Genomic DNA, 26,730 nt, shown 5'->3' with positions numbered 1-26,730 from the left:
TACTTTTGTCCTTGAAGATCTCATAGTTTTCTCTGCTCTGGTCTATAACTTCTTCAGTTTACTTTTTATTCTACGAGGCTGATTCTTGTAAGTGCACTATTCTTATCCACTGTGAATGACCCTTTTTTTTTTTAAAACAGGGAAAGAAAAATGAATTTATTTGATGTGCTTAAAAAATAAAAAGATGACCCAAAATATACAGAGCAATTAATATGAAATCAGGTAAATAAAGACCTTCTTTCTCAGTGGGAAAAAATAAAAACCACATTGCTTAAGTCTTAACATTTCATTTTTTTAATTTTTCTAATAGTACAGTCTTTAAAAGAAGTTAACAACTTCAATTCCAAATATAATGATTAAATAATGCAAATGAAAAGCTGTCATTTTCAGTAAAGCTATTGCCTAATTATCCTGGAAAAAGGTATTCTTATGATTGAACGGATGCAAAAATCCCTTAGAAAAGCTTCATTTGTTGCCTGTAAAGAGTCTTCTTAAGGTCACTTTTACTTCTAGACCACCCCCTTGTTTCTACTGAAAGAGTTTTGCTTGGTAATGGCTTGTGGTTCCACAGTGTTGTGTGTATGAAAAGCGTAGACTAAGAGATACTACTGAAGTCGCTCAAAATGTAGATTCTGCCAGGAAAGGAAGTCCCAACACTAACATTTCCCCTTAATTTTCAGCAAGACACATGAAAAGAAAACTCAAGTCCCACTTTAATCTTTACTTGGATAACCATTTTAAATGGTATTGAGAGGCTGCTGTGCCATCGGAAACAGAGCTCCCACGGGCCCAGTGTGCTTATCAAATGACCTGCAGGTTTAGAGTGGTGGCCCCAGCCCGGGGTCGGGGTCTGCAGACAGAGGCATCTGGTGGCTGCTGGGGCTCCCGCAGATGCGCCAGCTCGGGAGCACGCAGGAGCCTAGGGCTCCCCGGGTTGTTCTTGCAGAAGCAGGGGAAGCAGCAGCTCCCAGAACAGTAACAGAGAAAAGCCTATGAAACAATGCTCCCCATTCACCGGTCAGGTTCTGCTCAGAGCTGGTGTTTACTGCTGGGACATGAGCGCACTCCTGTTTGCTTTCATCTTTTCCAGGCGCTTCACTAAGTGGCCGTTGCTCACCTCAAGCTCTTCTGTTTTGTCCAGTGCAGAGCGAAGCTGGAAACAAAGAGGAAAGGCAGCTTTGAGGAAGTTGTTTCCTCCGAATGTAACAGAATTGCCAAGATTCCAGTGCTACCGAAAATTGCGATTATAACCTGGATCCACTGAGATCCTAAGAGTATATACATATATTACTTAATTTAAAAAGTAACACAAGGCACAAGATTCCAGCCTCATGAATAACAAGGGAACCTTCCTCCTCTGAAACAACTAGACCTCGGACACGGCGCAGTCTTGGGGATCCTGATGGTCTCACAAAAGGTACGTGAGACAAACAAACAAACAAATAAGAGCTGAGCCCAGACCAGCCGCAGGAGGTGGTTCCCACAGCCCTGGGCAGCTGGGAGCAAGGTTTCTGCAGCCAGAAACCAAAGCAGGAATGCCTGAGGCCAAGATGGTCACACAAGGGCCACAGAGCCTGTGAGTCAGGGCAGAAGCCACATCAGCAGGGAGCTGCCTGGACCAGTAGGCAGCAAGGCAGAGTGTAGGTGCCCTGAGGGTGGGTACAACAGCCACGTGGTTGCAGAGACATGCTTCATTAGAAGAGAGTCTGCGGCTCTGCTTCTGATCCAAAACCCTCAAGGAGGGTGGTTGGGGTCCTGGGACTGGTTAACCCCCCCAGCCCAGCCCCTCACCAGCAGAGGCAGAAGCAAAAGAAAACCCTCTTTGCAGGAACTCTCCCCAAGTCAGGCCTGGAGTATTCCTACAAATTAAAATCAGGTATAACCTCACAAAACACCAAACACATGTAGGGACAAACCATTTGAGTCAAGGGAAGCAACAAACAACAGAATTAGACCCCCAAAGACTGAACATGTTTCAGTTGTCAGATGTGGAAAACAGAACAGCAGTGTATGCAATCTTTAAAGAAATAAGGATACAATTAACAAAGAAGCATACAGGACCACACAACAAAAAACTATCAGGAAGGAACATACTTTAAAAAAACAAAAGGTGGTAAACTGGAAGATCTATGCAAAAACTATACATTATGCAACAAAGAGAGTTAAGGAGATGGGAAACAGAAAAGACAGATGGTTAGGAATGTGGACGCTGCAAGGAGAAAGTCTGACATCCTCTGATTAGAGTCCCACAGGGAAAGTGGAGACACTTGGAAGAGGAATTACCTAAGGAGATCATGGTTGAAAATTTTCCAAAACTGATTTAGAAAAAAGACCTCCCAGATCCAAGAAACACAACACATCCCAAGCAGAATAAACAGCAATAAAGCCACATATAACACATTGGAGTGAAACCAGGCAAAATCAAAGACAAAAAGAACTTGAGAGAAGCTGGAGAGGAAAAAAAAGATCACCACAAAGGGCCCACGGTTAGAGTGACAGACTTCTCGGCAGAAGCCAGAAAATGGTGGCATAATCGCTACAATCACCGAGAGAAATGACCAACAGTGATTGCAGTCCTAAGCTCTTAATTAGTGAAACTATGATGTCCTCTGTGATGTGAGCATATCCCTTCAGAGTGGTTTGAGACCATCTCACAATGAATAATCCAGGGCAGATTTCCCCACGGTAAATCCTCCCTTTACTATCCCAACTAGAATATCATTACCCATTCTTCTCCTAGAAATAGCCTAGAATATTTACCTCTCTTTGGAGTTTCCGTTTTTCAGCCTTAAGTTCATCTTCTATTTTTTCGGCATTTTCAGCAGCCGATTTATAACGGGATACTTGACTCTCTAACCTTATTACCTAAAAGGAAGGGAAAACCATATGTGTAAACGGATAGGCCTGTTTTCTTTCTCCAATTCCTTTATCATATTTGAGATCAAAGGGTATGATTTAGTAAAATGGAAGAATACACCATGCAAACAATTATGACCTAGCATTTTTGACTATTATATCGGGGCTAGCCAAGCAAGCTATTTGTTCAATATCTTTGAGCAACCCAGTACTGACACCTAGTGGGGACTTATTTCCTCTCGGACTCCAAAAGAGTGGTTCCCACGGGGCTGACATCCCTGACGCCATCTTTCCCCTTTGGGGGACTATTCTGCTAGAAAGGGGGTAGGTCGAAGCAGAACGATGCTGGTAAGGCAAAGTTTCCACCAGGACCTCAGCTCCAGTCTAATCTCTCCCCGGGGGTGGTGGGGTGGGGAGAGGGAGCAGGAGAGAGGGGGAAAGGCAAGGAACTCATAGAGAGGAGTGCAGGAAGGAGGCTTTGGGACGCATCCACAGCCAGGGCCTGTGGTGAAGGACAGGAGCAGCCAAGGCCTGCCTGAGACTGGCACTCTGCTGTGATCAATACTCGTCACTTTCTAGGCGTGTGGTTCTCATTTCTGTTTCTATAAAAACGCCAAAAAGTTCCAGCCACATATACCCACAACTGAAGGGGAAAGAGTACCTGTTTTTCTCTCTCCCTTTGGTTAGGACACAATTTGCCCCAAATTTGCCCAGCTTGCTAGAGGCATGAGCACCCCAAATCTAGGAAGCAGAGAGAACTGGCCTGGCTGGAAGAGAAAGGGGGAAAATCCAGGCGAGAGGGACGTCCCCGCACGAAGCTTTTTTTTTTTGAGGAAAATTGGCCCTGAGCTAACATCCATTGCCTATCTTCCTCTTTTTTCTTGAGGAAGATTGGCCCTGAGCTAACATCTGTGCCAACTTTCCTCTATTTTGTAGTGGGCACTGCCACAGCATGGCTTGATGAGCGGTGTGTAGGTCCACACCCGGGATCCAAACCTGCGAACCCCAGGCCTCCAATGTGGAGCGTACAAACTTAACCACTACATCACCAGGCCGGCCCCTGATGCATTTTTTTTTTTGTGAGGAGATCAGCCCTGTACTAACATCTGCCAATCTTCCTCTTTTTGCTGAGGAAGACTGGCCCTGGGCTAACATCCATGCCCATCTTCCTCCACTTTATATGGGACGCGGCCACAGCACGGCTCGACAAGCAGTTCATTGGTGCACGCCCGGGATCCGAACCTGTGAACCCCAGGCCGGCGCAGTGGAGCGCGTGCACTTAACCGCTTGCACTACTGGGCCGGCCCCTGAAGCGTTTTTTAATTAACTAAATTATTATTTTTAAAATTATTATTATTTTTATAATTTTATTTATTTATTTATTTTTTCCCCAAAGCCCCAGTAGATAGTTGTATGTCATAGTTGCACATCCTTCTAGTTGCTGTATGTGGGACGCGGCCTCAGCATGGCCAGAGAAACGGTGTGTCGGTGCGCGCCCGGGATCCAAACCCGGGCCGCCAGCAGCGGAGTGTGCGCACTTAACCACTAACCCATGGGGCCAGCCCTAAAATTATTTTTAAGAAACAAAATTTTTAAAGACTGCCTACTTTTTAGCTACTTCCTATAATGAATCTGTTTATAAAGGATTAGTATCGATGATAACAGCCCTCAAATCCTAATAATGACCTTTCCTTCCTTATTTTCTCTCTTTGTAGGACACACATTGAGGACCTTTTTTGGTTCTAAAAATCTCTGCTGTTTTTGTCCTTGGCCTTTCAGGGGCGAGTTCTAGCAAATAAAACTTCAGTTAATCATCAGTTCAGCTGCCCATTGTTACTTAAAAGAGTGCACGTACATTTTGTTCTAATGCAGTTATCTCTTGCTCAGATTTTGCAAGTTTAAATTTGAGGTCGCTGATCTGTCTGTTGGCATCCCCTGAAGGTTGAAAGAGAAGGAAAATTTGTTAAGCTCTTGGGCTTTTAAAATGTTAAAACAATAGTTCCTGGGAACCAAGCCCTTACTTTGTAATCGTTTTGCAAATCTGTAGGTCCTGGCCTGTGGCCCCACAACTCGCCTGGGCTGAGATAGGAGAAGGCGCTCTCTCTGCACGTATCCAGGCTGGGAAAGCGCCCAGGCGAGAGAGCGCCTATGAGCAGAGAAGACAAAGAAGTGGTGGGGGTAGGCGGAAGGGGGGAGAGAGACTGGGCATAGTTTTATCTCCCTAAACCTCTTTCTAGTGTACTGGTATAGAAAAATACCTTCCAATTTTTCCATGCAATCAGCAGATCAAAAGATGGCTATATCCCGCATAAGAGATGTGGTTTCTCACAGGGTGTCTGTCACGTGGTGGTATCTTGGTGCACATTTTTGGGCACCTGTTCTGTTTCTTAGGCTCAAGAAACATCCTTCCTCTGCCCACCTGCCCATCCTTGTTCTATCCCACAAAGAAACATCTTTGCGCTTTTGTACTCAAGGGCTTTTGGGGGGATGTGGGGAAAACCGGGCATTTTTTGCCATGATCGTTTTTCTCCTCCCGCACAAGTACAATAAAAACAGCACATGTCAAGGAGTTTACTCATGCACAAAGATTGACATTTACTCTGTAGATCCATCACATGTGTGTCCGTTCCATTTTCTAAGACACCAACTTCGGGGCGTGGATGGTCCAGCTTGTCATTCTTCTGCCTCTCTTCCAGCTGCCTTTTGAGTTTCTTAATCTGAAAACACCCACGGATAAAGTGTGTTAATTTCTCTGTTCTAAACGAGGTTGAAAAGCTGAGTTTAGAGCCTATCAGAAAGGGAGCAGCATGTAAAGGAAAAAACAACACCCTGTAATTACAATGGGACGTTGCTTGCAATTATTTCATGTGTCTCTAGGGTGCAAGAGACACGGGTTATATAATTAAGCATGAGAGAAATGTAGTAAAAGGTTACAATCCACCCTGTAATCCACCAGGAAGATGGGGGAGTCTCCCTTTTAATAAAGAAACCCACCCAAATAAATAAATGAAAAACCTTCTGCCAGTGAGTACTCTTCTCTGAAAGTAACAATATACTGGATGAAAATGGAATTGTATTTACCATATCAGGCATGAATTATTTTGTAACTCTGGGTGAAAAGTTATTTCTAAAGTTGAATTCAGGAGGAGATCCTACATAAAATAGTTTGAATGTTTATCTAAGAGTTAGCAAGCCAGTGTGTGATTAGCCTTGCTTTATTCACTAAGGAGCCAGAAAGGCCACCTGGAGCCTTCCAGGCACAAAAGTACTGTAATGGAGTCCCCAGCAGAGCCATGTGCTTCCTCACAGAACCCGATTGAGTCACAGGTTTGCCACCTGCAGCGAGCTGGCCTCTACACAGCTTTCCTTGCTCTATGAGAGGCACACGTGTAGTTGGAACTGCAGTTAACAGCCATGACTGTAGAATTTTCTGGTGTGTAATGGGGAGTCTCCCAGCCCTTTCCCTGTTACCCTCCAATCTCTGCGGACTTGCTGGAGTCCCGACACACTGACACAAGCAGAGCAGACCCCCAAGCACATGCAAACCATCGGTGCACGCTGCTTTAAGAAAATAAGTACAGAATTACCATGGATATATGTTTTTAAAAGGTCACAGGAACTTCAAAAGAATCCTCCCACCCTATTTGGTGCTTTCCCCCATTTTGCGAGAAATCTTCAACGGAATTGTAAAAAGTAAGGCAAATACCTTTGATTAGGATTGTGAAGGAAAATGAGAATTGAGTTTCCTTAGAAAGTGACTATGGAATGATTAAATAACTATCCTGTGTACAAGAAAGACCAAATAGGACAATTGTTTAGTATTTCTTGAGGTAGAAAAGAGTGATGAACGTAATCCACAGTTAAAACAAAAAAATATCTACCAGAAAGGGGTGCTGATCACTGAGAGATTACAAAACTGACTTTTACCGGCCAATAGAAGTAAGGGAAGTGATGTCTGGAATGACGCAGTAATGCCCTTGCCTCCCAACGGTTAATCTAGGCCTTCTACATAAATATTTATTTTAAGCAGCAATTCATGTAGAGTGCAGCAAATTCAGTTCCACGGCCTTGAGTCTCTGAGACATCCTTTCTAAACCTCATGTAACTTCTGATGCTCCACTTGGATAAAAATATTAAAAGCACCAGTTGGCTTGATAATTATTTACAGGTATGATGTCTTAGGGGTGTCTTGATGAAGCAGGAAGTAAGGATGGGAAAGTTCAGGATTTCAGGTGCCCCGTTCAAGAACTTACAAAGTAATAAAAAGATTGTTACCTGTTCCAATAAGCATTCCCGTTCATCAACAAGCTTTTTCAACCTAATATCTAAAGAAATCAGAGAGATACAGGTTGAGGTGAATCCATGGACCGCACCTCTCAGCAAATTGCTTAACTGAAGAATGAGCATTCAGGTTAGTGAAACTAAAGATGGAGTATTATACACGTACCACAGCGAATGAGGCCACATACAGGACTGGGGAGGAGTTCAGCCAAGGGAGGTTGAGTTGGGTCAACCTCCACAACATGCTTGTCTCGTCAGGGGCAGCATCCGGCTGCATGCAAACAGGCTAATCTTCTACTTTGGGTTAGCATGCAAGAGTTCTAGGGCCAAACCACACTGCAACACAAGATCTCACAGGCTTCATGGTTTAACATCATTAGCAAGGTACAGACACACTGAGAATGGTGATTAAATATCACCAGCATTTGCTTTAGCCTTGACTTCCCAAGTTCACATCCCAGAAGTATTTATCTTTCTCGTTTCTCTCCTAGACTCGCCAATGTCAGAGTTTTGAATATATGTTTACAAATCATAAGTCTGCTAACAACACATTGCTAACTCGTTATTCTTTTGAGGAAGAATGAGGTTTCTGTCATTCCTTCCATCCCAGATATATAAGTTTGCACCCCTTCTCTCTGAAAGGGTGTTGAGTAATATAATCTTCAGAGTACAGAGAGGGTCTAGGGGTTTGGGCAAAACCCTACACCAGTTTCAAGCAAAATCCAGATGACGTGATGATGACAGAGATGCTAATGTGTACTGCACCCTCACTCTGTGCCAGGCACTGTTCTAGCAGCTTACACGAAGCCCCTAGCTTCTAGCCCCCTTCTAGCACCCCTCTTCTACAGATGCGGACCCGAGGCCCAACACAATTAAGGAACTTTCCTAAGGCCTCACAGCCCGGCCTCAGGGCTGCACCCCTAGCCACTGCACCCACTGCCTTTCCAGATCTAAACTCAGACCTCTGAGTCGGACCCGGACTCCTGGCCCGAGGCTCTTATTCCTGAGGGGACAATGCTCTCATAGTGCCCAGCTTTTGATTAGCCATGGGAACTAGAAATAATTCATATAAAATGCACCTTTGTTTTCATTTAAAAAATCATCTCTCCACATTCTAATCCAAGTTACGTGGTTTCTCTAATTGTTTTTCCAAACACCCTAAGTTGTTATTTTGAAAAGCACAATAACAAAATAAATGAAACCAGAAAATGTTAAGCTTAATAAAAGATAAATTTATGATACTTTTGAGTTCCTTTTTTTTTTTGTGAGGAAGATGAGCCCTGGGCTAATATCTGTGCCCATCTTCCTCTACTTTATATGGGACGCCGCCACAGCATGGCTTGACAAGCAGTGCGTTGGTCCGTGCCCAGGGTTCCAAACCTGCGAACCCTGGGCCACCGAAGCGGAGCATGCGAACCTAACCGCTACACCACTGGGCTGGCCCCACTTTTGAGTTCCATTTTAATTTACATACAAATTGCTTTGAAGATGCTTTATTCTTTCTCTTCCATAAACCCAGCCAACACTGAAACAAAAATCTTTTGCAGTTATAAACCCAGCTCTTTTACTCAATATCACTTTTCATTTTATCTTATGTATTTTCTATTCCTATGTACAAAAACCACAGACATCATGAGAAATACTGAATTTATCAGAAAGTGATCTTGAAGCTCATATATCTGTTTCATAATTTTATTATATTTTTTCTATTAGAAGACTTCAAATAGTCTAGATAGTAAGTAAAAATTAAATGTTAAAGTGTAACAATAGGGCTAACAAAAAATAAGGGTAACTTGACCTTTAGGATTAGGTGAGAACATGAAAAATAGAGAGAGAGAAGTAGAACTTTTAAGGAAGAGAAATTTTAAAGCAGAATTGGCAAAGAAGATTAAAACTAACTAGTTTTAAGAAAATGGAAAAAAGAAAGAAGCAAATTTATTTGATATGAAGAAAATGAGTATTGCTTTTTCAAAGCTTTAAAAATCAACAAGTCTCGGGGCCGGCCCAGTGGTATAGTGGTTAAGTTTGCCTGCTCTGCTTCAACAGCCTGGGGTTTTTGGGCTTGGATCCTGGGCTTGGACCTATGCACTGCTCATCAAGCCATGCTGTGGTGGCGTCCCATATACAAAGTGGAGGAAGATGGGCACAGATATTAGCTCAGCGCCAATCTTCCTCAGCAATAAAGAGGAAGATTGGCAACGGATGTTAGCTCAGGGCCAATCTTCCTCGCCAAAAAAAAAAAAAAAAATCAAGTGAATAGTGATGAAGTGATTAAGTGTTAAGTGAATAGTGATACATCATTGATATACTTATTAAAATACTTAAGAGTATTGTAAAGCTATGTTTACTAAGTAGCATTGCTCCTGATTGGTCTATAACACCCAATTTATAAATAGACACAAACTATTCATTTAAAGACCATGATTGCAGTTTTTAGAAACAAGGCATCAAAGAAAACGAAGCCGCAATGTCTCAAATTTAGAGTTTTCTTTCATACTAGAAAGTTAAAATGAGTCGGCGATTAAAGTTATTTTAGTAATATTGTTAAAGAATTACATTTTTAAAAATCTAGTTTTTCTAAATTAAATTCCAACAAATTTTCTGGTATGCATTTTAGAGACCTGTGAAACGAGAAGAAAGAGGTAAGGCCGTACAGACAGTCCCTGGAGCAGCAGTGGAAAAGGTAACGGAACTCTCTGAGCCCCTGTCCTACTGGTCTGCACATTGTCACCTCGTCTGCCCAGGGTGCAGTGACATCAGCCACCACCAACCACCACAGTCACTAAGCACTTATTCTTTTTAGTGCTTTACCTGGATCTGATCCTCACCACAACTCTAAAAGGCAGGTTCTAACCCCATTTTCAGCGAGCAAAATGAGGCACACAATAATAAACTATCAAGAGTATAATGTTCATTCTGTGGGTTAATTTCAGCCATCGTGGGCCTCCGGTCTACTCTCCCCATCGCAGGGGAAAGTCATCTTCCCTCCGTATTCGCAAAAATAAGGAAGGGGAGACTGCAGTCTCTTACTAAGTACAATTCTTTCTCCACTGCCTCCTCGAACTGACTAAGTCTGATTATAATTCATGTGGACAGTTCCCAGCCTCCCTGGGACCAGCCTCCCAAGCCAGGATAGCACCTCCGTCCTGCAAAAGGCAGAATAGGGACAGGTTGCTAAAGATGATTCTTTTTTCTCCTGTTTACAGGGCCAAGAGGTCTGTACAGATGGGAACTATTTCCCTATGTAAGTTGCCGCTGGCTTCAGTTCAGCTGAACCCCTGAAGCCATTCACATCTCGAAAAATATGTGAGTCTCTGATGTAAGAGGGGCAGTGGATAGGGTGTAAGTGAAAGAGTGAAAGGGGTTTTCTCCTGAAAGACAAAGTTTTCTCTATATGATCATCACACCAAATAAGCACATATTCTGAACATAACACACACACAAACACCCCTTCCTCTCCTCTTGGAGCCTGGACATTTGGAACAAATCTTACTGTTGTTTTGATGGCCATGGTGGCATGCTGTACAACGTGGTCTCCTGGGAAAGGAGTCTATTAATAGAAAACAGCAAACCCAAACTGTGTAAACCCACAGAAGGAGCATTCCAGTCTCCTAGTGACAGTGGAAATTTAAATATTCAGGTCATTAGGTTTTCCATTAACTGGAAATACTAAACATAGAAAGTAGTCAATGCAATGCGTCTCATTCTTAAAAACTCTTTATAAAACTTAACTGCCTCCCAACCTTTGTATGTTTATAAAATAACAACCTATCGTTCAAAATTCTAACTTTCCCTATTTTCTACATACACTCATAATTATACTTCATTATACTTTTGAAGGAAGATTTAAGTTTTACATCCAGTAGGCCATATTCTGGTTTGGGGCTGAAAACATCCCAGCTTTCTGATTTAAGGTGTCAGTGATCAATGTTTCTCTCTGTTCTATATTACGGTAAAACCTCAGTGGTTCAGGTTCCCCTGGGGATGTGGTTGACAGGTAACCTTTCGGTTCTGAGTCTGAATCTTTTGACATTGAACTTTCCAAAGTTCTACTTCCATGCCTTCTTCAACTGAATATGCCTAAGGCAACCATTTCTTGATACTTTAAGGGCCTTCATGTGAACAGCAATTACTGTGCTGAGCCATGTCATTTCGCCCTTGAAGCAGAGTAACTGATGTTCCCAATGAAGGCTCTTAGATTATCAACAAATGGTTTGGCACTTCAGAATCCTTATTTTCTTCTTTTTTACTCACTTCCTGATTCTCAGCTGTCCACTCCAACTAGAAGCTGGCTCCTACCTGCCTGTTCACTGGTACAGTGCCTTCCATATACAAAGTGATCAAAAATGTTTATTAATTACACGAGTGAGTGAATAATTGAGACTGCTGGATGGCTGACTTTAGGGATGTGAAGTAGATCATAATGTCCTTAAATGTGCTGTTGAATAACATGGGAAAGAAAGGAAAGAACTTAAAATGGTTCGATGATCTCACCAGTTAATGAGTTTGGTTGTTGAATCACTTCCCCAGAGGCCTTTAAAAGTAGGAAAGAGGGCTCCTTCCATATGTGCATTCCTGTGTGAATGCAGCTTTGCTCAAGTTAGAGACGTCAACTAAAACCTTTGGAAGTTCTCTGCAGCCCTTGAACTTGAACCTCTAGCAAGCCTCGTATTTTTCTATTTACATGGCACAAATGGAGAGGATTCGTCAGTCCCATTATCCTCTATTTCAGGACACTTATGCAGAAATAGTCAATGTTTATTTGCCATTTTCATGATATTTTCCAAAACATTGTAAGTATGGCACAAGCAGAGCAACAGTGTGGAGATCTTTCTCAATGGGGGCTCCTCATTAGAACCACAGATCACAGGAGATGCTATGAGGGAAGATCTTCTCAATTCTCTCAAGGGTGGTCCAACACTAGCCCCAGTCTAGACGCCAGGAGAGAAGTTCATTCATTACTGACAAAGGGCATTAGGCAAGAGTCTTTCACAGAACCCCAACGGGGAATGAGCAACCCAGAAAAAGATATTACTTTAAAGATGATATTAGGTATAACAGTAGCCACAGTCAGAATTCAAGTAGCCCAAAGAGTGGAATCACAGGCTTGTAAAATTATAAAATGTTTTTATTTCAATTACATAATAACACTTATGTTTGCCTCAAGTTTTACCGAGGTTTTGGTCTTTTTTGCATTCAATTATATCTTGTAACAGTAATATGAATTCACCTAATCTCATAAAGTGTCAACAGTATTCATACATTCTTTTGTGATTTTAATATTTTACAATTTTTTTATTTAACTTTACAATTTTTTTTAAATGCTTCTTTATATAGAAAATATATATTTCCTTCAGGAAGATCAAAACAAGAACTTTCCAATAAGAACATACAGAGAAACAACCAACAAAAATATTTATACCAAAATACCAAAAGTGATTCAACTATTTAAAATATCCTGTTATAGTCTAATTATCAGTTTGCACAAGAACATGACCTTTTTGAATTGCTCTTTTGAATAATGATTAGACAAATAAAGAAGTAATTTTAAGGTTAAAAAAATGAATTTTAGAAATGATTCTTCCTGCCCAAATATTGCAGTAGGAAATGCAATTTCAACGTACGTCTCTTCCAGAAAAAAAAAAAAAAAATCTTTGTATAAAATGACTTTGGTACATAATCAGCATGAAGTGAAGCCAAAGTCTCCCACAAAAACATTCAGGAATCATCAACAATGAGATTCAAAGTATTGGTTTGAGATAAAATACTTGTATGAGGTAAAGGCACGTAAGAGCTCCCCAGTGATTTAAGATGTCAGTAATCCCTAACAAGATTAATTATTGTCCTGAGGTGCAAACCTTCTCTCTCAGTGACCTATGTGCTATTTGGCCCTTTATCTCATTTTAAAATAAAATCCCATACAGGTTATAAAGTACATATCAAAATCAAATAGGAAAATACATATATTTGAATGAGACAAATTAAATTATACTCATCATGTGGAAATCTCAGAATGCTATTTGGTCATTTCAATTAGATGCTGATGTATTTGGTCAATAGCCACATTCATATCAGCTTAAGGCAAATGCTAAATATTTTTATTTGATTTTAAGCAGAAATCTAAACAGTGTACCTTATTGTTTGATACTACTGGAATGCTCTCAATTAGAACTTACATTGATAACAAATGTGTTTTTCTAATCTGGGTGATAACCTTACTGATGAAATATAAATCTACAAGTAACAGTTTATAACTTAAAGTAGTAGATAACTTGGTGGTTGATTGTCGTATGGTGCATCTATATCAATCTAGAACATTTTCTGAATCTCATCAGTGGAGATAACAGACAAGAGTCTTTACAGTTGGACTTACTGTGCAGTCTTTGGCCCTTCTCTAAAACTGTACCTTACAAGCGAGCCTCGATTTACGACAACGAGCAGTCTTCTTTGCTTCTGCCCTTCTCATTTCTGCCTGTCTCTTCTCTGCTTTCTGAACTGAAGTCTCCCAACTCTCCCGCTGGTGCCAAGTCATCGTTTTCTAGACTACTGCTATCTAAACCCTTCCCGACTGTCTGACTTGGATATTCTGACATCACAAGCCCCTCTGTACTTTCTGTTTGAGAGGCATCATTAACGTCCTTTGAGGGACTTTCATTCTCGAGCAGGGCGCTGCTAGATGCCTCTTCATTCTCTGGTTCTGGAGGATGGCTTTGAGTGGCGCCATCTTCTTTAGCATTTTCTTTTATAACACCTTCATCTAATTCTTTATCACTAGTGTCTGACGATTGAACTGTATTATCTTCAAAGTTTAATGTGTCTCCATCAGCTATTACTTTCCCTGCCTTAGTGTTTACATCATAATCTTCTTGGTTAAAGTTTCCATCCAAATCAATTTTAGGATTTTCTGGACAATCCACATTTTCACTGCTTCCTGCTACAATTTTCTGTTCTGGATTTTTAGTGACCTCATTCTGTGCTTCTACAACTGGTTTTTCATCAGTAAATTTTACCTGCTCTTCTTCCTTAGCTTCACTTAAATCTGGGTTCTGAAATGTTAACTCTTTCTTAATATCTTTAAGGGTTTCTACAGGGGCTGGTGATTTTTTCTTCTTATTTTTCTTTTTCTTGCTCTTTGTCTTCTTCTGTGATGAATCCAATGCCTCTCCCTGTTGGCCATTCTTTTCTTCATCGGGTTCTTTCATATCTAGGGGTTCTCTTTCAGCGTCTACCATACTTGGACCTGTTGCTTCCTGAGCACTGCTTTCGGCTGCTGGAGAACAAGGAATGGTTTGGACTTCCATCTGGATTGGTTTGTCACCCCTTAATTCCCTTCCTTCATCTTCTTCTTCATTGTTCTCCCCACCTACCTCTGCGCTCTGAATTGGGACCTCCTCCAGCTCAGCTACTTCCTGGTTGGTGAGTTCTTTCTCTAAATCATGCCCTGCACTTGGGTCCAACTCTTTGGGGGCATCTACCACACATTTTTCATCATGACTCTCAGTGTCATCACTGTACCTTGGAGGACTTGAGGCTACTGTGCCCACTTGCTCCTCAAATCCAGTTAGCCCTGCATCACCCTTTGTGGGGCTCCCACTCTGCTCCCCAGTGTCTGTACTGCTCACTCTTTCAACTTCAGAGATTTGCAGAGGAGCAGATTCCTGACATGGTTTTGTGCTAACCTCTCCCAAGTTGGTTTGAAAATCTTGTTTTTCTTCTTCCTCTTTTTCTGCAGATTCTTTACTTTGATTTTCAATATCCAAGGCATTACAACCGTCCTGCCCAATCACAGGATCTGCGATTTCACTATCTAATTCACTCAAACATTTGGACTGCTCAAGGGTCGCTCCTGTCCTATCCTCTGGCATGTTTAGGACCTCATTCGACTCAACCTGCTCTGTATTTTCAAGGAAGGAAGCATTCTCTAGAATTTGGCTTTGAACCTGTTCCTCATTTGTAGCATTTGCTAATGTTCCTAGGGAGGGGGCACTGTCTTCAGAGGGTTTCTGGTCCTCGGCATTTTCACCAGGATGTAACACCTCTGTGTCCACACAATCCTTTATTGGGTCCTCTTTGTGCTGTTCTCGCTCAGTATTCTGCAACATTTCTCTTTTCCCCACATTCTCCACCATTTCATTTTTCACCTCCACTTCATTGGCTCTTCCTAAAAGACCATTGAAAAAATTGAAGGGACCCCATGATGTAGTGACCACTTAACATATATTACAATGCAAACACATGTTCTCATTCCCACCTGACCCCATTCCTAAAGAGAGAGACTCACCAAAGAGTCACAGGAAACAGAAGCCGTTTTCAGTTCTGTGCGGCAAAGCAGCCACTGCATTAGCAAGTGTTTGACCAGCAGAGGCCACCGCCACCGTCGCAAAGGCAAGAGCGGCTGCTGGTGCCATCTTGTGTGAACTGAGTTTCAAAGGTGAAGTTAAGTTTTAACAAATAGAAAGAGCTCTAGAACAGGCAGCCAAACAATCTAAAATGATGGGTTTAAGAAGGGCTCAAGGTTCATGTTCCCCATTCTCACTTCCCAATGCACATCTGGACGACTCATACTTTTTCAGCTGTCAAACCGCACTGCATATCACACAGCCCCAAAAGTGGCATTCAGATAATTTTTAAAAGGAACATCCAGTTCATCTTAAGAAACTCAGCCTCAAGGTCATTTCTCAAGGACGATACTTTTGAAATATAAGAAAAAAAGAAATCTGCCCTCGACCAACTAATCATTGTCTTTGTGAGAAAACAGCCTGTGCCCTAAATACTTTCACTCCATTCCCTAAGGGAATGTGAGGAGTTCCAGCAGGAGGCACATGCTTAAGATCAAGATGATCATTTAATAATAAATTCTTCATCAATTAAAGAATTATGAATTAAAGAACATGTTACTGCTTTGGAATGAAGTTATATTTTAGATTCTCCAAACAAACAAAACCCCAATATATTAGATACCATGTTACCAAAAGTCAAAGCTTGATAATTTTATAACCCAGTGGTCTCCACAGTGGGGTGCACCTACCCCAGGGAAAATGGGGAAACTAGTAGGACTTGTATTTAGTTTTGCTTCACCCTTTAAAAATTTCTATTAGTGTATATGTTTTATAATGTACATTTTATATTAATGAAATAGTCTATGTATATAAGTTTAAAAGAAACATATATATTGGGAAGTTCCCACAATTCTTTAGTGATAGGGATATGTGATCCCAAAATATTAGGAGACCACTTACAAAACTGATTATTTCTGGTTCTTTAAGCATTCATTTCACAACGGTTATTGAAGATTTATAAAATGTATATTTGAACAAGAGCAGCACAATCAAATTCTTAGCTGCTCAGGTAACTAATATAAAGGTATGGTGGAAATTGATCAATTTATCTTCTTTCAGCAACTTTTACAAAATTAAAAGACCTGTGTTCCGTTAATAGTCATAAAGATAATGAGGTACCTCCCTAGGAAGCAAGTCCTGAGAAGCTGGGGCCGACAGGTTTCTGCATTTCCATAAATAAAAAGAAATAAGATGAAAGCTTCCAAAGGGAAATTAAAGTCGTGGGCCCTGACCGTATCCCAGCCTCACTGCAAAAAGCTGGAACACAACTGGTAACCAGTGGCAAGTGAGGCCTTATTTGGGGGCTGCAACTTCAGGCTGCACACCAGATTCTGAAGGTTTATCCCAAAGCCAAATATTAACAGTGAATCTTTTCAGAAATTTGCAAATTGTATAAAATATTCCTACAATCTATTGGATTCCCCAATTTATATTCTTTCACAAGCAAAAATGTGACACACAAAGGAACGTCACCTCTGACAAAGGGGCAGGCATACTCAGACTCTCCTTGGTAAGGCACACCCTCCACACTGACTACATTCACCACCCAGGGCTACCTGCCCACCTCGCTCTCCACCCAGGGCTACCTGCCCACCTCGCTCTCCACCCACGGCTACCTGCCCACCTCGCTCTCCACCCACGGCTACCTGCCCACCTCGCTCTCCACCCACGGCTACCTGCCCACCTCGCTCTCCACCCACGGCTACCTGCCCACCTCGCTCTCCACCCAGGGCTACCTGCCCACCTCGCTCTCCACCCACGGCTACCTGCCCACCTCGCTCTCCACCCACGGCTACCTGCCCACCTCGCTCTCCACCCACGGCTACCTGCCCACCTCGCTCTCCACCCACGGCTACCTGCCCACCTCGCTCTCCACCCACGGCTACCTGCCCACCTCGCCCACCACCCAGGGCTACCTGCCCATCTCGCCCTCCACCCAGGGCTACCTGTCCACCCCGCTCTCCACCCAGGGCTACCTGCCCACCTCGCCCACCACCCAGGGCTACCTGCCCATCTCGCCCACCACCCAGGGCTACCTGTCCATCTCACTCTCCACCCAGGGCTACCTGCCCTCCACTCACGGCTACCTGCCCATCTCGCTCTCCACCCACGGCTACCTGTCCATCTCAGTCTCCACCCAGGGCTACCTGCCCACCTCGCTCTCCACCCGGGGCTACCTGTCCATCTTGCTCTCCACGCAGGGCTACCTGCCCTCCACCCACGGCTACCTGCCCATCTCGCTCTCCACCCAGGGCTACCTGCCCATCTCGCTCTCCACCCAGGGCTACCTGTCCATCTCACCCTCCACTCATGGCTACCTGCCCATCTCACTCTCCACCTGGGGCTACCTGCCCACCTTGCTCTCCACCCGGGGCTACCTGTCCATCTCAGTCTCCACCCAGGGCTACCTGCCCACCTCGCTCTCCACCCGGGGCTACCTGTCCATCTCAAGTGGTAGCTTGAGAACGGCAACCAAGATGTACTCTGTTACAAGCCCCAATCTGCTATCCACAGGCACCTCATACCCTCAAAACACTTAACGGTGTGTGGGATGTGCAATGTTGGCTTGTAAATATGGTCAACTAACCTACTTTACAGCCTCTGCCATTCTGATCTTTTGATAGTTCTGTAACAGAATAAGTTAAAAAGCCATACATGGCACATATCTGAGGAAAACCACATAGTGCTGTCAAAACTGTCACTCAATTTGAGACTATTTTCCTTGCATTCATGGTCTCACTTGGTAGCTTTGAGAAGCAAAAGAAACGTGTTCTTAAGCTATCGGTGGTGAGTACTGAACAGAGATGCAGGCCAGACAACACATGTGGGTGATCACATCGTTTGGCAAGGAAATGCCCATGAAGTGACAGAACAAATGGCATGCTGTGTGACTGTTAATTGATCAGTGATGATTACTTCAATTCTAATGATGCATGGAAGGTGACTCAGTGCTGACTGGAAGATGACACAATCCAGAGGAAAACGAGGACTTACCTAGTGTCCCATCCCCTGTCGCCTTGAGGGCATTCAACTCTTCTTTTGTCATCTTGGTAGGACCTTGGTATCCAACATTATTGAGAGTGTCTGAAGTCTCTCCATTGGTAGCTATTTCTGAATTTAGGATTATTCCATGTTTCTGGGAACAAAAATAGACTCATCGTAATACTTATTGAGTGATATCACGTTAGACTCTATTTTATTATTATTATTAATAATAATAATAAAAGAAACTATTTTTCCTGAAGTAGAGAAAAATTCTACAGTCAAAGAAGTGCTAGGCACCACACTGGTCAATATTCTATCAACACACACAAAGCTGGGATGTCTTCCTCCAAAGGCTACTTCTTTCTTACATGTACCAATCCATGTCTTAATGGGCTGCTGACAAACTACTTTCTAACTGGAGGTAATGGCCTGCGGGCTGCCCCAAAGTGGCGCATCAAGCGAATCATTGTAAAGTGACCTTTACTTTTAAAACCCTGGCTGTATTCTTTAAAAAGGGAGACAGAGATAAAGAAAGAAGTATTTATGTGTTCTGAAAGGAATGAAGGAAACTTATGTTACTGAAGGAATTAAGCGATGGCTATAATGTCTGGTATATTCAGAAGAAATATAATTCATGCTCACTATATAGCGAAACATTTTAAAAACAGCTACTCTCCACAAGTACATGATCCCTACTTTACCCTCGATCACTTACTCACTCCCCCCGGTCGCCCACAGGTCTTTCTCTTGTGCTTGGAGGAATTCCTCAATGCTGTACTCACAGCTTTGGTTAGGAACAGCTTTTTAAACCTGAGCTCTGAGCCTGTTCCCTCTGGTTTACTGTGCTGGCCTTGACCTCTGAATAGAAGCAACCGACACTGACATGTTTCCATTGATTATGTCCATGGCCATACCCTCTCTCAACACTGCCTCCTACAGTGCTGTTAGCCCACCCAGAGCTCTGACCCCCACCACTGTTCATTGTTTTTTTTTTACTCAGTGTCCAGCCAGCAGCCAAAGATCCCTTGACCTGACCCAGACAGGACATGGAACTTTCCTACAATCCAGTGGATCTCAAAGTCTAATTAATGTGAGCCTCATCCACACTGTTCAGCTAGAGAAGTCCTTAAATTTGAGCCTTTAATACAAAGAAACAAATGCAGTCTCTAACTTTGAGTAATGTCCTCGAAAATTTATTAATGAATATGAGAAAAAATTTAAACAGTATATCAAAAAATTCTTGGAAATCAGAGTTACTTTCAAGGTCAGATACGCTTGTAAACATCTCAAGGCAATGGGCATATACCCCAGAGAATCTACCTTTACTTCACATGTCCCTTTGGTGTCAGTTAACCTAAGATCTGAATTTACTGACAGAACTAAAATTAGTGACATATACAAACACATTCATTCTTGAGAATCCCCGAGTTTGCTGTTGTCAACTGGATTTTTTTAACTGCACTTTGGCTTCATACCTTGAATTCCTCTTTCAGCGTGACTACTTCTTCTCTAAGATCATCTCGTTCACTCCTTATGGAATCAAAGAACTCTTTCTGCCTCTCTAAGGCCTGAGTGTATAGCAGAGCAAAGAGAGAGAGATTCACATGGGTAAGCAGGTGGCTTAAGAAGCAGAAATGAGGAGGCGGCTTCTACTAGGTAAAACATGGACAACGTTAAGGCATTAGAGAGAATCTGCTTACAGATACAGACAAAATGCAAGTAACAAGCTTTTCCTTTAGTTTATGCCAGCCAAGAAATGTGACCGTTCATGCTCCCTGAAAGATGTTAACACCTTGAACGTGCCGGAGGCCATTCATTTTGCATCATTTTCTAGCACAGTCGGCGGTTTCACAGCACTGTGTTAGAGAATTAACAGAAGCGATGCACTCGTTGAAATGTGGGATAAATAAAGAAGAACTGCTTAAGAACCCCCAAGTGACAACTATTTTAGTAATTTAGACTGCTTTTCTACATTGATTCTTGCGTTTGTTGTCACAGATAAACATAAAGTGGTCCTAAAGCAAACACACGCACACGTGCACAAAATCCTAAACAAGTGTGGATGGAGCATGTCAACGTGAAAACAAGGTGTAGCTTCGCCAAGTAAATGCACAACGATGTGCATGAACATCTGGAGGTCTTTATCAGGCCAGGCAGTATGAGTACGATGTTTTGAAAGCCACTGGTCATTGTGGAGCACAGCAGTTCCTTTAAGTGGGTTCCTTTTTTCCTCCTCACCCCTAAATGCAGGTGGGCTGCCTCTTCTTTTCTTGTGGAGGGAGAGGGTCTGAGGCTTCCCCTGGGAGATTTCAAGGTGGGGATACGTGGGACACAGAACCTGCCACCTTGCAGTTTCCTCAGACCCCTTTGAGAAGAAGCTCAGGTAACATGGGGCAGGAATCCCAAGAGGTTTGGGCCTCCACACACCACACCGGCCCCAGAGTGCCTCTCCTCCTCACTCCTCGTATCTCAGTGTGCCGCCTGCCCATTCACAGGGGGCAGAGAGCCCGCTGATGCTGACAAGACGAAGACGAGAATCTCCACACTGAAAGTCAACTTCCAATTCAGAGTTAATATCAATTTGGGAAAGGGAGTGTATTCACAGTATAATTAGTTCTGTGTCACATGGGGGTTGCATGCATGCTCACACTGTTTCTGCAAACCCGAGATTCTGAAAGCGCTAAATTCGCTAAGCAGACTGCCCATTTGAACAGATTTTCAAAGACTTGGAAGTCCTACCCCTATCTTTTTGTCTTTCCACTCTATTGTTTCCTGAAGATCAGAAATCTCCCTGATATAACTCGCCTGTTTCTGCTGTAGCTGTCGGATTTCCTGAAGAATAGGAACAGATAGAAAGAAAGCAGATAAAGGGTTAAACAGGAAGAAAAACTCCAGTGCTAGATAGTCTGAGAGTGCTGACAATCAGTGAGCCAATAAACACATGTGCAGGGACCAGCACCATTTATCTCCTTGATCCTGAGTCCATTCTTGGCATCCTAGGACTTTTTCCTTGTCCTTCTCCCCAGCTTCAAGAAATGTAGGAAGAAAACCTGCTTGGGTGAAATTCTTACTTATAGGCACTAAAGTTCTGATCAAGTTAAAAAGTTGAAAATCAAGCCTGTATTAGTTTCCTGTTGCCACTGTAACAAATGACTCAAATTCAGTGGCCTAAAACCACACAAATTTATTCTCTTACAGTTCTGGAGCTCAGGAGTCCAGAGTCTTATGGCTAAAATCAAGGTGTGGGCGGGCCTGGGTTCTCTTCTGGAAGCTCTGGGGGAGAATGTATTTCCTCCCTTTTTAAGCTTCTAGAGCCTGCCCACACTCCTTGGCTCATGGCCCCTTCCTCTCACGCTCTTACCTCTGCTTCCATGGTCACATCTACTTCTGCCTTTGACTTTCCTGCCTTCCTTTTATAACGACCTTTGTGATCACAGTGGGCCCACCTCGATAATCTAGGATGATCTCCCATCACAAGGTCCTTAATCACACCTGCTAAGTCTGTTTTGCTGTGTAAGGTACCATATTCACAGGTTCCAGGGATTAGGGCGTGGCTATCTCAGGTGGCTATTACTTTGTTACGACACCTCCCCAAACACAAAACCATCAAAGAATGAGGATCTTCACTAATGGAAGGAACTGTTTTCTTAAGTGAGGCATGGAGAATTAGCCTAAACTCTCAATTTTCAAGCAAATTGGAGACTTTAGTAATGAACCACCAAATGCTCCTAAATCACAAAAGAAAAAGAAAAAGAAGAAAAAGCTACCGACCTCAAGCATTTCTTCTCTTTGCTTCAGGGCCTCTTTCACTTCAGCAAACTGAAATTGCAGTATACTGTGGGCGTGTTTTTCCCTTTCAAATTCCTATAAAAGAGGAAAAGGGTGCTAAAGTGGAATCACATTTTTCTGTCATTCTAGCACATGTTCCCATGATTTACATTTGCTTTGGAACAAATTACCTGTTACCATGTCATCACAATTTTCAAGGCCTTTTTTTTTTTTTTGTGAGGAAGATCAGCCCTGAGCTAACATCCATGCCAGTCCTCCTCTTTTTTTTTTTCCTGAGGAAGACCAGCTCTGAGCTAACATCTATTGCCAATCCTCCTCCTTTTTTTTCTTCCCTTTTTCTCCCCAAAGCCCCAGTAGATAGTTGTATGTCATAGCTGCACATTCTTCTAGTTGCTGTATGTGGGACGCCCCCTCAGCATGGCCGGAGAAGCGGTGCATCAGGGCACGCCCGGGATCCGAACCCAGGCCACCAGTAGCACAGTGCGAGCACTTAACCACTAAGCCACAGGGCCAGACCCCTTCAAGGCCTTTTTAACAGCACAAACCCATTTCTCCGGACTTCCTAGAAGATGCCCCTATGATTTACTATAAATTTAACCTGAGGAGTTGATGCAACTGACATGTGTTTCCTAATTTCTCTCTAGGTAAGCAATGCCCTAGGAAGGGTCCCTCTTCAGGGTGCCTGGGGTAGTCCACAGGGCTGTCTGTGCAGAGGGCCTGGAGGAGGCAGCTTTGCAAAGGATTTATAATAAAATTATCCCTAATTTTGAAATTTGACAAGGAAAACCCTTTGGGATGAAAGGGGGGATAAATATAGTCTACTTTGGCAAGCTTATCTCATGAACAGTGGATGGGCAACACTGTACTCCAGGGACAACACAGAAAAGGTGGGGGAAGCAAAAGCACTTGCCAACACAAAGCTGCTCCCCCAGTCCACCCCTCCCCTCTATGAGACTCACCCCAGCCACCCGGCAACACGGAGACTAGAAGGTCTCCCACTCAGCTCAGTCCCAGTAGCACAGTCCCTAATGATGGTTTGGTACCCAACTTTAACTGCCAGCAGCACAGGGGACAGCAAGGTACACCTTCCCTAGACCTGTTAGCTGGGTTATTTTAGAAGAGATTTGACCTTAGCTTTTCACCCTGGCATCATCTGTTCACCCACCTTCTGAATTCTGGGGGTGACTAGTACCCACCTAGCTGTGACAAGGACCTGCTAGTTGGACTTTGCTCGGCCCATGGCCCCCAGCTTGGGACAACATTCCAGGATCACTCAACGTCTCTGGAATTAGATTTGGGGGTTCTTGGTCTACTTACTGATGCATAAATGAGGACATTCTAGGAGTATTTAGAATGCATTACAGTACCCTTCCACCCAAGAGGGGTTCACAATATGCTCTCTGCTCCTATATTCCAACATGACATCGGGTCTCATGAAAAGTTTCTCCTTTGTTGCAGAGTTCAGCTATCAGGAACTTCATGGATAAAATTCTTCCTTAACTTCTAACTCAATTTGATAGCAGTCAAAGAAGAAAGCCTTTGATTGTTAATGTTACCTTCATTTTAACCCTTGGGATTTAGAGAATATAACCAGTTATCTTTTTTTTTTTAAAGATAATGACACTCACATATTAAATTTTCTATCTCAGCAACTCTGAAAAATTGGACAATATTCTAGGGTTTGATAAACCAACTTATTTTTTTTAATTTTTTTTTTTATTTTTCCCCTAAAGCCCCAGTAGATAGTTGTATGTCATGGTTGCACATCCTTCTAGTTGCTGTATGTGGGACACGGCCTCCGCATGGCCAGAGAAGCGGTTCCTCGGTCCGTGCCCGCGATCCGAACCCGGGCCGCCAGCAGCGGAGCACGTGCACTTAACCGCTAAGCCACGGGGCCGGCCCCCAACTAATTCTTAAAAATATGAAAATCGAGTATTCCTTGCTCTACATCTCACAAAGAACACCTAAGCCCAGCCTTCCCCAGATCAGTCTACTGTCATTCATTTCAACACATGTGCATGCTTTTTGCTGATTTCATAAATTAACACATTAATTCCAGTGCTTCTTAATGAAAGCCCAAATAGGACTCTCTCCCTCTCTGAGCTTAATGAACGTGTTTAATTCTTAAATGGAGTAACTGTGTCTTTTCCGAATCAGCAGAAAATAAATGAATATAACTTTCTTAAAATCTTTGATAGTTGCAACTGACTATTTCTCTATGGTGTTAAGAGACAAAACAAAAATCAGGAAATGCAGACTAACAGGAAAATCTTGGAGCATTCAATTGTGCCTTATCCAAGCGTGCTGGTTCTTTTACAGGCATGTTTTTTCAGGGTTATGATTTTACCTTACATGCAAAACACAAATGTTCTCCTAGTAAAATTGTTTCTGGTTTACATATTGAAATTGTGCATATCAATATTTCAAGTCACGGGCCGGCCCCGTGGCTTAGTGGTTAAGTGCGTGCGCTCCGATGCTGGTGGCCTGGGTTCGGATCTCGTGCTCGCACTGACGCACCACTTCTCCGGCCATGCTGAGGCCGCATCCCACATACAGCAACTAGAAGGATGTGCAACTATGACATACAACTATCTACTGGGGCTTTGGGGGAAAAAATAAATTAAAAAAAAAAAAATATTTCAAGTCCCTCAGCAAAGAGCATGGTATTCTTATTTTCAGATGTTTCGGCTTCCTGGACAAGTGGAGAACCATTGTTTAAAAAAAATCATTTTTTATATGTATATATACACACACATACATATACATGTATATACCCACATATACCATATATATCATATATGTATACATCATACCAAATATATATATTTATATATAGTCATGCACTGCATAATGATGTTTTGCTCAACAATGGACTGCATATACAACGGTGGTCCCATAAGATTAGTACCATATAGCCCAGGTGTGTAGTAGGCTATATATCAAGGTGTGTGTAAATACACTCTATGATGTTCGCACAGTGATGAAATTGCCTAATGACATGTTTCTCAGAACGTCCCCGTTGTTATGTGGCACACGACTGTATATATTCTACATTCTATATATATATTTCTTATATATCCCATTTATATATATATTCTACTGTTCTTATATATCCCATTTATATATATATTCTACCATTCCTATATATACCATTTATATATATATTCTACCATTCTTTCTCATACTAAAGCTTACTTTGTTTTTCTCTTCATATTGTCGCCTAGATTCAGCCAGCTGTTCTTCGAGCTCCAGCATCATATCTTTTAGGGTATCGACCTGGTACATGAAGTTTGTCTTCTCATTGTCTAGCTGAGCATTGGAAACCATAGCCTTCTTATATTTTTCTTCAACCTCTGCTAGTGAGTCCTGCAGAAACCAGGTCATACTTTTGAAATTGTAGTATGAAAATAAAAACAAAGATTAGCTCAATATTCTTAAACAAATAAAACTCAGCCCTAAATTTAGACTTTATTTCCTAGAGCAAATGAATCAGAACAGGAAATACAAGGCAATTTCAAAGGCACAGAAATTCCCCCTTTTCAATTTGATCAAATTCTCCTCACTCAGAAAACTAGTTATTAACTGTGTTGGAGGATGAAAACAATTCACAGAGTCACCAGGACAAGGGAGACACACAGATGGAGAGGGTTCTGTCCCAGAGGCAGTGGAGCCCTAGCTGCATGGTTCAGTGGCCGGCTGTAGTGGGTTGGGCTGTTCGGAAGGTTTCTGAAGTAACCACTCAAGATATGTGACCAGACCTGGGGAAGAGCCAGCGCATGATGGCTCAAAGAACAGAAACACCTGCCAAAAGCTGCCGATTAACCCTGTCTGGGCTTATGAACGAGGAAAGGATGAAGTGGAATTTCAGATTTCCGACTCATAGGAAAACTCAACAAGATACACAGGCCTCATTGGGTAGGTCCTGGAAAGACAAAGGTCATTCCTTTGAAAGGGCAGCCTGGGGAAAGAGGCCTGTGAAGTAAATACAGCCCTCCTGGGGCACACACCCTTGCAGGTCAGGCAACAGAGGACAGCAGCATCTAGATCCCCAAACACAGATCAGTGACAGGCGACTCCAGAACAGAGAGCCGAATCCCGGGTGCAAACCACCCCCAGCTAAAGAGAGGCGGGCACTGCTTGGTCAGGTGTGTCAGTGCCACGAGGAGGCTTCGTGGAGACCAGTGCCAGTCCCACCTGCACCAGGACAATGACTTTAGGTGGGACCAGTGATTTCTGGGCTGGTTCAGTGGCTCCCTTTTCACATGAGTTGAAAGCCACAGTCGAAATTTTCCCCCTTCTTAAAGAGCAGTGACTAATACAAAAGTGATTAATTAGTCGTGTTGGAACAAACATGTCCCCTGTTTGGTGCCCCTGTGATACTGAGCTCAGACTATTTTTTGAGTACTTTCTGGGAAGCTGAAAAGGAAGTACCAGGCTTACCACCTACTGCCAGATCCATGATCTGCCATAAGCTGCCTAA

At 42.8% G+C, this 26,730-nt stretch overlaps 1 protein-coding gene across 6 annotated transcripts in view; it reads right to left on the bottom strand.

Moving 5' to 3' along the window:
* Positions 1-271: 271 nt before the first annotated feature.
* The window catches only part of LRRFIP1 (LRR binding FLII interacting protein 1), a 146,363-nt gene continuing 119,904 nt past the window's right edge, over positions 272-26,730 (bottom strand). For 2 of the 6 annotated variants that reach the window (XM_058533283.1, XM_058533284.1), the window contains exons 6-10: positions 25,446-25,616; positions 22,233-22,325; positions 19,937-20,029; positions 18,471-18,612; positions 12,245-15,298 (exon numbers count right to left, since the gene is read on the bottom strand). In XM_058533283.1, coding sequence (XP_058389266.1) covers positions 13,563-15,298; positions 18,471-18,612; positions 19,937-20,029; positions 22,233-22,325; positions 25,446-25,616 — 2,235 coding nt within the window. In that variant the 3' untranslated portion in view covers positions 12,245-13,562. Of the gene's footprint in view, positions 1,154-2,760; positions 2,866-4,711; positions 4,792-5,455; positions 5,574-7,131; positions 7,182-12,244; positions 15,299-18,470; positions 18,613-19,936; positions 20,030-21,200; positions 21,294-22,232; positions 22,326-25,445; positions 25,617-26,730 lie in introns of those variants that run through there. The other 4 variants (XM_058533285.1, XM_058533286.1, XM_058533288.1 and 1 more) reach the window with 3 other exon arrangements.

This window comes from Diceros bicornis, chromosome 37 (assembly GCF_020826845.1).
Source record: "Diceros bicornis minor isolate mBicDic1 chromosome 37, mDicBic1.mat.cur, whole genome shotgun sequence".
In the NCBI taxonomy this organism is placed as follows: Eukaryota; Metazoa; Chordata; class Mammalia; order Perissodactyla; family Rhinocerotidae; genus Diceros; species Diceros bicornis.
This window is presented reverse-complemented; position numbering and strand designations above follow the sequence as displayed.